The sequence below is a fragment of the Aptenodytes forsteri genome, unplaced genomic scaffold, assembly GCF_000699145.1.
Source record: "Aptenodytes forsteri isolate BGI_AS27 unplaced genomic scaffold, ASM69914v1 Scaffold195, whole genome shotgun sequence".
NCBI lineage: Eukaryota > Metazoa > Chordata > Aves > Sphenisciformes > Spheniscidae > Aptenodytes > Aptenodytes forsteri.
The window spans coordinates 1,489,820-1,503,077 of NW_008795317.1; the positions used below are offsets into that span (position 1 = coordinate 1,489,820).

General features: G+C 43.9%; 1 protein-coding gene across 1 annotated transcript in view; it reads right to left on the reverse strand.

Annotated features, from left to right (window-relative positions):
• Window positions 1-11,789: 11,789 nt before the first annotated feature.
• FLVCR1 (feline leukemia virus subgroup C cellular receptor 1) overlaps window positions 11,790-13,258 on the reverse strand; it is an 11,603-nt gene continuing 10,134 nt past the window's right edge. The window contains exon 10 of the mRNA XM_009279589.2: window positions 11,790-13,254. Within this exon, the coding sequence (XP_009277864.1) occupies window positions 13,192-13,254 (63 nt within the window). The 3' untranslated portion in view covers window positions 11,790-13,191. The remainder of the gene's footprint in view (window positions 13,255-13,258) is intronic.

Sequence of the window (13,258 nt, forward strand, 5' to 3'; positions counted from 1 at the left end):
GCCGTGCCATGCCGTGCCTTTCGTCCCTTTCGTCCCTGCCCCCCGCTGCGTGAGGGGCCCTTGAAAATCAAACTCTTCATTGAAGAGAGGTGGGCTGCTCCCTTCTTCCTAACGGAGCTGGAAAATCATTGTTAACCATCGAGCGTTACAGTGATGACAGGGATGAGTGGCTGGGGTCTCATTGCAGCCCACAGCCTCCCTTTGCCACGGACGGCTCACGGATTGTTGCTCATCCTCCAGGGGAATATTTCCTGCTCTAGTGGAAGGAGCACTGAGTGCCCGATCCCTGAGTAGGAGGGAGGGTCGTCACAGTGCGGCCTTTCTCTCTTTTGCTGCCACACAGACTGTCAGGGCTGGGGGAGTGGTCCATGAGTTGGAGCACAGCCCGTTATTCAGGCTGTCTCACACAGTGGTGATGTTCTGCCTTGATCCCCTGCAGCAGTCAGAGGTACCTGCCTCACACATCTGCGCACACTAACGCCACAGAAACAATAGCGTCTGGTCCTCCTCTGCTCGTACCCGACGTGATGGAGCTGTGTCCGAGAGCAATGGGGACCCTGTCTCTTCCTCCAGGGCTTTGCCCAGCTGTGTCGGTGGCCTTGCAGCACCTCCCGGGCAGACGACTCCCTGGCTGCCACTGCCATCTCCACCACTCAGCTCAGTTCCCTGATGCTTATTTCCATGCTTGGAGGGGTTCTTTTAGCTCTTTACATCAAGCACAACAGTGTCAACCTAACACAACTCCTAGAGCTAGAGGTGACTCCCCATCACAAATAAGCAGTAGTCTGAAAAATGTTGTTCCCATCCCCTGCCCATGCACTCAGATACTGCTCCCGCTCTGATCTCCCCTGCTCCCAGCCAGGCTGGGTGCGTACCTGTGCATCTCCTCAGCAGCTGCAACTACTGATTTTCATCTCTCACTGTAAAGAAATGTCTCCAGTGCCCTAATCAGCTTCCTGAAGGCTCTCAGGAGCCACGGGTGTATGTTGAGTTACTAATCGCTCTCCACTGGAGTTGATGTCTCTGTGAGTCCTACCAGTAATCTTCCCTGCCGCATCCTGGCCACGCGGCATGCCTGAATCTCATCAGGACGTTTAACATAAGGGATGCCAGAGAAAGGCTGTTCCATTAGCTAAAGCAAACCAAGGGTTTCAGCTCACACAGCTTGCCCAGTGTTAGGTTTGAGCCTAGGAGACTTTGCTCTAGCGAGCCCCCTGAGCTGAACGTGGGGGCTCAGTGTGTAAATGGCGATGCAATTTGGGGGAGAGGAGGAAAGGTCAGAGTGAGTTTAGAGCTGCTGTGAAGTCTTCACCCTCACCGCTATGTCCTGCGTTTCCCTAATGTTCAGGCAAACATCACAACCAGAGGGCAAATGTGCCCCTGTGCCTGCCAGAGGCGATCTGCACCCCCCTGCTGGTTTTTGGAGCAGGATCCCAGGGGAGGTGCAGTTTCTCTTTCCGGAGCGCAGATGAGGCTGCACATCGGTGAGATGTGAGAGCACCAAGATGAGCTCCAGATGGGAGCTGATGAGGCACAGAGACCTGGAGAGGCTGCAGGTGGCTGCAGCCATGGAGGAGAGGGCTCTTGAAGAGCAGAGGGAGACTCAGGCAAGGCAAAATGAGGAAAGGGGGGCTGAGAAAGTCTGCAAGTTCGCTGGAGCAGAGCCAGGGGAAAGCTTGAAAATCATTCAGGCCTGCATCTTAGGACTAATGGGACTGCCCAGGGGCACGCTGCGTGTGACAGAGCCTGGAGCATTGGGATTGTGCAGCAGAAAGTCATCATCAAGGACGCTGATACACAAACTGGCAGCCACGTAAGCCCCAGAGCCTTGTTCACTGTTGGAACAGGCAACCGTGGTGAGGCTGCCACAGCCTCGCTCAGTGCTGCTCCACTGCCCGGAGCAGCTAGGAACGCTCAGATCACACCTTCCTACACCCACCCACTTGTTAGTCACCCTGGAAGTGTGAAGACCAGAGTGATGCTACGTACTTTGCAGTTCAAAGCCTTCTGCATCCACCATGCCAGGGCATGCTCTGTGCCAGAGGGGAGGAGTCTCCCTGGCCAGGCAGGTAAGGGGCACAGCAAGGTTGGGACACCACAGCCCTGTCCGTAGCAGCCCTTTGCAGCACCCAGACCCCTTCCAAACGGGACAGAAAGAAAAAAAAGCTTATCAGTTCCTCCTTGATGCTCAGGATGAAGAGGGACAAGTTGAACTCCCAGAGGCCAGCCAGTGTGCCCAAGGCCAGCTGTGGGCTGGACAGGCAGGGCAGAAGTTAGCTGAGTTCCTGAAGCTAACGGCAACTTCGAAACAGCCTAAGGGGATAAAAGCAGAGTCCCCAAGTCCCCACAGCTAAGGGAAAGCCTTAATTACACTCTTCCTAGCTACAAATTAGAGTAAAAATAGAAGAATGCTGCTTTGGTTTAGCCCAAGCCCTCCCCAGTATTAGTCATGAGCAGACATTCAAGATGAGTAAGAGCAGGGCAGGATATGCAGCGTGTCCCCCTGCATCCCCCCCAAGCATCTGACAGCTTTCACCTCGTGGGACCACCTAATTTTGATATCGTAAGTCTCAGCAGAGCCGCCCTGTTTCCTGCTCTGTTCACAGCTCTTCCTCCGCCCTGCCAGTGCTGACCCTCCCCTTGTCCCCAGGCTGCTGCCCGGCCCCGGCTCCAGAGCCAAGAGCCTTTTGATTTTGAAATCCAGTCACTTTGCATGGAGGCACCTTTCTAAAGCTAGCTCCGAGTAACACCTCAAACCTACGGTCTTGTTCCTAATGCAGCGCATGTTGCTACCACAGCTGCTTTCTGTGTCAAAGGAACTAATTTGATCATAAAATCATGTAAGAGGGTTTTAACCTTCATTATTTCCAATTGCAGACTAATTTAAATGCAGTATTCAAAAGGCCCTGCAGCGCAATTACACAACCAACTGTGGGAAAATTAATGGCTCTTAATTGTACCATGGCAGCAAGGTGATACAGCATCAGCACTTTTTTCCAAGAAGATTTCTTCTCCAGAAGTGTCACCTCCGCACCCCCCTCAAGGGGTCCCACTAGCTTCCCCAGCAAGCATCTTCTTGCACACAGCGATGAATTCAGCCCTGCCGCGTAGCAAACCCTCACTGCCCTGTGATATTCCATACACACAGAGGCTGTTTATTTATTTGGGAAAATACTTCCTCTATTACCCGTTGTTTCCAAGCAGCCCTTCTTGCTGGCTCAGTGCAGGCGCCAGGAGCGAGCAGGAGAAGGCTTCCCTGGCCAGCGGCTCCAGCCCGACCCAGGCTCAGGGCAGGGACCTGCTGGCTTTGCTGGAGAATGGACCACTGGTGTGACAAGTGCCTGTGAGGTCTCATGCACTCTTTCCTTCTATCAGATAGGTGCAAATCAGTGGCAGCGTGATAGATCTGGACCTGTGCTGTTATCCAGGTCGGCAAAAGTGGACGCCAAGTGCTCCACACTCAGTGAAGGTTCCTGTACCAGCACTGAGCATATGAGAGGCAGGTCAGTTACTGGTGAAGCAGGAAATATGTCCAGTACCTCCACCTGGCAGCAGTCAGTGCAAAAGCCTGAAGCCTGGGTACAAGAATCCCCAGCTTGAGTGCACTCTTCTGCTAAAGCTGGGCCAAGGATCTTCATGGCCTTTTCTGAATTTAGGAACCACTGTATGTCCAGAAAAGCAGCAGCAGTCTGAAACCGTTAATCCTATAAATGTGCTTCAGCTTTGCAGAAGGGGAGGAGGAAAACACAGGTCGAAAAAGTTTGCCTGATGTAAGTGAATTGCATTATTGCTCTGCAAACACTAGCCCATTTCCTGAAAAGACTACAGTGACCTTGTTTGATCCTTGAAAAGGAAAATAAAACTTGTTTGTTTGGGGCTTTTTCTCAAACTGGAAGTTATGCTGGAATTGGATTGGGTTAGTAATGAAATGCGAGGTAAAACTGTGATAAGGATGTAACCGTGGTAATATGGGAATGGCTGTAGATGCAAGTTTGCAGGAGTGATTTGCATAACCACTAAGAATGATAACTATGTATTAATCAATGTGGTCATTGGGAAAATAAATATGTAAAGTAGACAAGGAAAAAAAAAAGAAAGCTATAAAAGGAATGCTTCAGGGTGCGCTTCTTTGGAGCTTTCCCCACGGTAGCCCTTTCTGGAAACTCAACACACTATTTATCTTGCAATGGTCTAGCAGAAAAAACAGCCATCAGCTGCTCTGGCTTTAGCAATGAAGAACATCAGCAATATCTTTTGATTTCTGCCTGAGCAAGGAGGAGGACCTCCTGCAGTAATTCTACTGCAGCAAATATTACAGTGTTTATTTTAGATGGGTTTGTTTAACTGGGCTCCAGTTGATCTCAGGCTAATCCAACAGGCAAGATTTCCAGCATAAAAAAAAAAAAAAAAAAAAAATCGAAGTGACAGGAAAAGCCTATAAATCAGGCCTCCTCAAAACCGTTTTGCAAGTTTTCTCTTTCCACCCCTCATTGCAGGTCAGCATGTCCTACTTGGCCTGAGCCTTTGCTGACAGTGAAATAGCCCTTCCTCTTCCGTACTTATTATAGTCACCTCATTCTAATCTACAACTGATAGCATCAGATACAGATGAAATTGTTGTTTCTCACTAGTACAGCGTCAGCATCCCTATTAGCCTGCCTTACTCTTTGCCTTGTTCCAAGGTTTCAGTCCCAAATATTGCTGTAGCTTGGAAAATATTTACATCAATACAGTTTGCTGTGAAGGTCTTACTTGCCAGCATAGCACATGATTTGGTCTTCGCAGCAAGCTCTGCTTATAAAAACAAGGAAACACTAATGTAACCTTCCATAAATCTCGGCAATCTATCTTTTCTGGACTAATTACTTCTTCTTTAACTTTCAGTCAGAGGGTAAACTACCCAGCACAACCACTTCTCTCCAGGGGAACTGCATAATAAAAGTACAGGTAGTAAAGAAAGGCAGTGGCTAAAAAAAATGCTGACTCAGAAATGAGATCTCTTTTCAGCAATCGTCAGCACCTGCAGCCCTTATCACAGGGGAGCCGCTGGTGGCGGCACCAAAGGTGAGAGGCAGGACTTAACCTCCACTGCCAAGCGAGCACCTGAGTCATCCCCACCTGCAGGGAGAGAGGAGTGTACTGCAATACAACCCCTGCCTGCTGAAGATTAGAAGCACAATTGTTGGTGCTGTTTAGAAATTGGTTAAGCAACGTAGTTCTGTTATGGGATACCCTGTGCCCTCTAGGAACAGTACGATGCCGGTTAGGAAACACTCTGAACAAACGTCGTCCTTGTGTATTAAAGTTCCTCAAACGCGTTGTCTTTCCAGGCAGTACTTGAAAGTGGACTGAAAAAGTGACTGTTTAGCAATAGAATATGTCACAAGCCCAGAAACCACAAGCCCTTAAATTTAGGTGCTGTGTGAAACCTGCAAAGAGAGAAATGCATGATACATTGTTCTCAATGTCATGGTACAACAAGATATCATCACAACACTGATGATTTCATCAAACAGTTTTTGATCTGAAGCATCACTTCAAGCATCTCTGGAAGGCAGTGCTCTGCAGACTAAGATTCCCCCTCTCTAAGAGAACGACTGAACAGTAGTCAAAACACTGCAGGAGCCCCTGAAAGTGAGAGTAAAGTTCAAATATTGCGGTCAATTAAAAAACTTAAAGCTCTTAAGGGAATTACAGTCATCTGGAACAAAATAATTTTTTTCAGTCATCTTCGTTGTTTGCCATCATGTGAATGATATTAATCTTCAGAGGTAACTAGCAAACTCGAGAAGCCTACAGAGCATTTTCTGACCTTGTAATCAAAACCAGGAACGTCGTAAGTGCGGTGACACAAGCTGCAGACTTCAAGGAGGCTCCATAATGCTCTGTGTCCTCTTCACGCACACAGACATTTCAACCCTCGTGAGATTCTCACAGCTCAAGCCTGAGCAGATGGAGTAGGTCAGAGGAAAATCACACCGAGCATGGGGGTCTTTGCTCCCCAAAAGCCAATGGACCTCCATATCTCTATTGGCAACAGTCTGGTTTGGGTAACTTTGTCAAACTTCTGAGCCTCCGAGGGCTCCTTTACCCTTTTGAAGCTTCTGTGGAGCAGTGACAAGATGAGAAATCATGGGATTTCTAGGCTTTAGGCATTAGCCTCTAAGTGAATTTTAGGCTTTTAGCATTAGGCCCCCCCTAAGTGAATTTCAGTTGTTCTCTGGGAGCAGAAGATACATAAATTCAAGTCCCATTTCAAGTTAATCATCCAAGGGTGAGTCACTCTCACCCTAGCGTGACAATGCCTCTTCATTCAGCACAGGATGAAGGTTTTGTCTAACACCTGTAGGGTTGTTCAGAATTAGCTGATGAATTATTCTGAAGAAATCAAGTTACCTTCCAGGAATTAACGGAGAAAACAGTATGTACAGGCTTAGAAACTGCACTGTTATATTTTAATTTCTTTTTCCCTTGGCAGCAGCTGGACAATTTAATTTCAAAAAGAGTAAGTAACTTTGCAGCCATCTGCAGTCCCTCTTCTACCTGATCCAAACTAGTGATCAGCATCTGAGCAACTTTAGGACTGCCCCATTTGGAAAAAAAAATTGGGAAGTTTCTGGTTCAGCCCAGCACAGGCTGGGAAAACTTCTGAAGCCTTGAATACTTCCCTGGGTTTTTTCCCAGCAAAGCAACCCGTGCCGTAAGAACTGGGGTTAATCCCTGACATCCCTAAGTCATACTGCTCACCAGGAAGCTGGGTTTAGTACATGCTACGTAAGTTTTGAAGCACACACAAGTACAGGTAGAACATAAAGACAGTTAAACCAGTAAGAAATTGCTATTACAGTGATAAAACAGACATCATAAACCAAAGTCACCTAGGCATGGAAAAAGGCGGCTTTTAATTACACCTTCCCATTTTCCAAAATCAGCTCACACTAGGATGCACATTCACTGCCTCGTCTACAAAGCTGATGAATTCTGACCTGCGGAGCTGCAGCCGCAACGACAGCACTTCTGGGCTCACATGAGGCATCTTAAGCAGGTTTTTTTAAAAAATCAATTGCTTTCATGATAGTTTTCTGTCTGCATGGAGTTTACAGCTTTTGTAGGGTCGCCTCTGTTTCTAGAGCTCATAACGCAAGGCCACAATTCTGACAATGCCCCTTAGATATTATTTACAACCTTTTTTAATGGCCTAAGCATTGTTACAGGCAGCAGCAGTTTATTGAGAAAACACTAGAAATCAGCATCCTAGAGGCTGAAGTTTGACCACACCCGATATTAAGCAGGTATCACCCAGCCTCACAAATCAGTAACTATGCCCAGCCACTGCCAGTACTTAGCCTTTTTTTTTTTTTTTTTACTGCAACATACCTGCTGGAGTCCTTTCTACAAAGTTCAGGATGTTATTGTTTTGTCTTTGGAAAGATGTTGTTTAATTGAAGATATAAATATTGATTTAGAACACGGTCAGATAAGGTTAGCTCATTGTGAAGTAGAGCTGGGAGAAAATCCAGCAGGCTTCTAGGAAACTTTTCCAGTCTAGGTAGCAGCTGCACTGTTGGGCACACGCGTGTCTTATCCATGCACAAACCGCATCGCTTTCTGGAAGCGGTAACACTTGTTAGTTTTGGATACATAGTGCCTCCTCCCAGCTATAGAAACAACAACAACAACAAAAAAGTATTTTCCCTCAAGAATAGCTTTGACTAATCATAGCTGTGACAGAAAAAGTATTTTCCCTCAATAGCTTTGACTAATCATAGCTGTGACAGCTTCCTACCTCCCACTTACCTGATGAGGTTTCTGGTGTTTTCTTTCAAGAAAGACTGAGCGTCTGCCAAAGAATGAACTTTATGGCAATAATAATTTGCTGTGATTGTTCCTTCCCAGCTGTGGGAATGTTTAAATTGCAATGCTAAATGGGGATATAGACTGCAGCTTTCACAGAGATACTATAAGAGGAATACGACCCTACAACCCTGGTTGTAAAATGAGAACCCATCTGAAAGTTCATCCCACTGTTGAACTGGATGCTAGCGTCGCCTTATGACAAAAGGCTCGTATTTCCTGTGCTCTCAGCACCTGCAGCCTCCTCCTGTGAAGAATCTCTTACATGAGAATAGCTGAGGTAATTCCAGTTTTGTGGAGAAGGGAGAAAAAACAAACAAAACCAAAACCTTTTCTTACAGTGACTCTACTTTCTTTGAAGCAGATTCCTCAAACTTACCTGGCTCACAGCTGATGTGCTGGGGATCAACACTAAACGCCCGAGCATAAGCGAGAGAACCCTTGCAGGGTGTTCACAGGGGTCCTACTGTGCTCCCGCTGAAGACAACTCTGGTTTCAGAAACGAAAGTTGGGCCATAACTGAATGCAATGTCTCACTCTACCCTCTCTAAGAAGTTATTCTACCCTCTCTCCCCAGATAATCTCTCTACCAGCTGGGTGCTTTATTAAAATAATATTTGCACTACCAGCTGGGTGCTTTATTAAAATAATATTTGCACTACCAGCTGGGTGCTTTATTAAAATAATATTTGCACTACCAGCTGGGTGCTTTATTAAAATAATATTTGCACTACCCTTAAGGAGATGACACTGAACTGCTCTGCTTTAGGTGTTAACTGCACTTCCTTTTCCTCACAGACCTTTTCCAAAGCAAAGGAGGAGAAATCACTGTGCTAGAGCAGTGCAACTCAACTACTGATGCTAATACTTTAATTCCATGCCCTGAGAGAATTTCTTTGTAAGCCAATACTCTTGTGTATAATACATTTATATACCCTGCATACATGCACTCTGCATATATGTGTGCATGCATGTTTATTAATGACAGTACATCATCCACTTACAAGATTTTCCTACATTAAGTGGCAGCTTTTAAGGAAAAAAATGAACCATTTTTTTGGCCATCAGCTGTATCAGTAGCTGTCAAAAATTGTAGTCTTGGCTCCAATCAAGTTACACATTATACACTTTATTAGTAACATATAATGGTAAGGAGTGATGCCACCCACATATACACATATGTACAATATTGCAGTCAGAGAATATTCATAAGGAACTTTTAATTTTCTCTTGAAACAAAGAATGGGACACTAACAAAAACAAAGTATTACAGCAAAAATCTTTGCTACCTTCATGAGAAGAACAAAGACATGAACAGTAAATAAGATGGGTCTTACATGGAAATACATTTCTCTTAGGAATGTTTTTTGCTTAATTCATTCTAGTTCATGCATTAACATCACTCTTCCCTCTTCACAGACTTCAGACAAAATGGTGGCGGGGGGGAAATCACATGGGATACAATTAACTTAGCTTGTGGTCTATGAATCATTATTAGCCTAAAACACTTAAGAAGGTGGTACATACACATATTGAAAGGCAGCAACCGAAAAGGTCACATGTTCCCATTCATGCAGGAAAACTCGTGAGTTCACAGAATGGAAAATGAAAGCAATAAATGCTTATAGCTTAACCCAATTTCACTTGGTTGTAGATGCACAAGATAGTCCAAAGATTTCTCAAAAAGCATTTTTTCATTAGGCAACACGGGCTGGCAGCTCTAATTGCACACTCCAGTGATTGTCTCTGAAACAGACTGTCTTGAACAAAAGAGATGACCAAGAGGATGAAGTTAGGAAAGCCCTATTAACCCGAAATGATTCATATGTATTCTCCCCACTTCCTCCCTTGTTCTTTCCTCCTCGTAAAACGTGAGCATTCAGCAACAGAAAGAGATGTTATTAAAAGACAAGCACCCATGTACAAAATAAATGCTCTGAAGGACTTTTCTACCAAGCTGAAGAAGAAAGCTCCTGATTGCAGCAATTCCAGACTATGCCTTACAGGTCTGACATTGTCACACCCAGCCAACAGAAACGAGGGGTTTAAGGCCATGTTAGGAATCCTAAACAAAAATGGGTCAACGTTCTCTGGGTCTCTTCCACTGAAGTTAGCAAAAGTTTAACATGGTCTGGAAGAAACAAAGATAGATTGTTATTTTAAAGGCTAATCTCTGAATCTTGTTACACACCCTGGCGGGCGCCTGGGAACTTGGGGCAGCCCCCTTGCTTATGCTCACCATTACATGAGTTCTCTTGCATCCTCCAGAGTTCTCTCGAAGCAATTAAAAGAAAAGCATATTGAAAAGCAAGAGCTGATGCATAGGATTGGGATGCCTCTCCTCACTTGGTTTCCCACTCTATCCTCTCATAGTTGTAATGTAATTCCATTCATTAAACGATTACCTCTTTAAGCAGTTACGATTTTTAGCCCCCACCTCTACCCTTACTGGAGGGCTGAGCCAGAATCTCAAGGCTAAGAGAATCAGAAACCCTCTTTCTAATTCCAGATGGATGTTTGATTGGGTGGATGTTGTTTAAAAACAAAAGTTAAAAGCAGAAAGACCAAAGCCCCAACTACCCCAAACTTTTTTCTGCCATGAGCTAGAACCTCAGTTACCTTGACAGATGGTAAGATTATTGCATAAAATACTGATTTGTTCTTTATTTGCCCTTTATTTTGCTGCTGAGCCTTTTATTTAAATACTTTATCGTTGCGTGGAAATAGCTCACAGGTTTCCAACTTTCAAGCTCCTTTTAGAGGGGGAGTATTAAATCCAGGATGTAAATAAGCCTTCATTATTAGGAATATTTTCTTTTCAGGGACCCAGCAGGGTTTCTAGCATGCCAAAATCTTGTTTGGACCTTTTCAGAGGGTGGGCAAGTAATTTGGCAGAAGATAAAAAAACCACAAGGAGCCAGAAGGGCTACAATATTTTTTTTCAATAATCAGCTGAACATAACTAAAGAAAGGGGAAACTAGTAGTGAGGAAAAGAATTAAAAAATAAATTTTAAAAAGGAATAAAAAAGCTCAATCTTTGAATTTGAACAGTGTGTGCTGGACATTTCAGAAAGCGTTCCAGATACTGCCAAAGACTTTCTATTGGACATTTGAAAACACTTCTCCAAAACGGCAAAGATATTATCTTGTTAAGATTTTGCAACAGCGGAAGTACAAAGCAACCATGGGCCATGAACACAAATATTTACTGAATCTGTACCTTGTGGAAGAACGTATATATTTTGGCACACATTATCATCATTTTTCCAAAGGGAAAAGCCACCCACAGATATCAAAAGGCAGGAACTTTCACTTTGCTCACTCAGGCTGAAAACATGTACATCCCTTGATGGGGCAGCTTATATCACGGCAAGTCATTAAACGTAAAGAACTGACATAGTGAAAACATCTCTACTTCCACTCCTATACTCTTGCCTCCTGTTTGAATATCTATGAGTTACTTTTCCTATATTCAGCTACCTCACCAGAAGACTCTTCTCGTAGAGCTCGCCTCTCCAGGAGCAGCAAGGTGTGCCTATTTTCTCTCTAGCACTGGACCTGGCAAAGAGACATGGACCCTTTTTGGAAAGGCGAGTGTTCCAAGCATGCCTTGCTTATTCTGGTTTGTACATTGCCGTTCAGTCTTCCCATGTCTGAAGCATTTATCATACAAAATGTTAAAGCAAGATCATCAAGTTTAGAGGCTAAGTCTAGAAAGCTAAGTTTACAGGGTCCTTTTTATATAAAAGGATTCTCTAAATCTACAGTGAAAGAAGAAAAAGAAAAGCATTTAGTGCTGCTTATCATACTGAAAGACTATCTTGGAGTTAAGAAGTTCCCCATACCCAACTGTAACAATCCGTGGAAAACTGAGTAGGATTCCACCTTCTGGATGGCACTACATCTGTGGGAACTCAAAGAGACGGCATCACTGGTGGCACTAAACGTGCAGACTCAGCTTAAAGACTGCTAAAGCTTAAATGTTTGCAAAAAGTCTAACTCGGGTCTGACTTCTTCAGTAATAGTAGGGCCTCAGTATTACTGTAGTACTATCAATTCTGTAGGTGTGTAGGTAGAGCACAAGGTAAAGGAGAATACTTTCAGAAGCACTGCAGTGAGAAATCCACATCCCAAGTTCAGATAAATGTAGTAACACAAGGTGAGCGTTAATGAAATCTGCTCCTTTTGTAGCTAAGAAGCATGATATAAATGGCAAATATTTCATCAAAGTGAAACATCACTATTTTCCTTTCACTCACCCTTACAGCTTTTAACAAACTGTGAAAGACATGATTTAAGTTACACGAGCACAAAAACTTCATGAGACAAATGCTACAATTCATAACGCAGAGAAATAATTGCAAAAAAGGACAGAACACATTTTCTGGTACTCCACAAATATTCAGAGGAGGTTTAACACACAAAGTGGAATTTCTTCAGCAGCACTGATTAAACTCAAGATGAGGCAAGGATCTTCTTTACAAAGTAAAGGCACCAGCTCTTTGTAAACACATACTCCTCTCACTTTAACTGAGAAAGCACTCGAAATATTCTGTGGAGGCAACCTGCGTGGTAGCGTTCCATTGCCTACAAACACTTCACAGTGGAGATATCAAAGGCCTTTCTCCTCCTTTTTACTATATTTAATAAGGAATCTTTTTTCTTCAATTGATCTAGTGGGAAACTTTTTAAATCTCCCCAGAAATGTTACAGTGAATCTATAAGACAGTGTTTTCTCTTATCTGCCTTCTGATATCTATCGAGAAGTTTCAAGGCAAAAAAAAAGTCAGATGCCAGTATGAAACACACACATTTGCAGTCATCTCTTGTTTTCAGTATTGTGCTATAGACAGTTTCCCAGAGGGAACCGTTGGCTTATATTAAAAATACAGATACATTTAAAAAAAGGAACTTGTGAACATCCTCCAGCTGTGCAGCTACCTACTCTCTGACTTTTCAAATGCACTAGCAAAGACTGAATAAGAAAAGAAGATTAGATACTTCTGATCATGATGACTGTACTTAAGGATTCCAGATTTTTTCAAGTATGCATCCTGAATGTACATGTCTCCCTAGCGTGGAGAGTATTCACACAGTTCTCCACTAATGAAACTGCAAAACTTGAAAACTGTTAGAATAAATATTCCATACAAAGGCAAATTGTTTGCGTCTTGGGCAAAATGAACTGAGCATCTTCATAGTTTCCACCACACAACTATCAGCAATATCACCAAACACATTTTACTACTCATACACACAAATCCAGTGATTACACCAATTAATATTTTTCAGTATCCAAACAAACTTGTGCATTTCTAAGTCACCTTCTTTCAGCTTTATAAAGCCGACTGAATTTTTAATGTAGTACTTTCAGGTTCTACAGGACTGTCAACTGGTACCTGG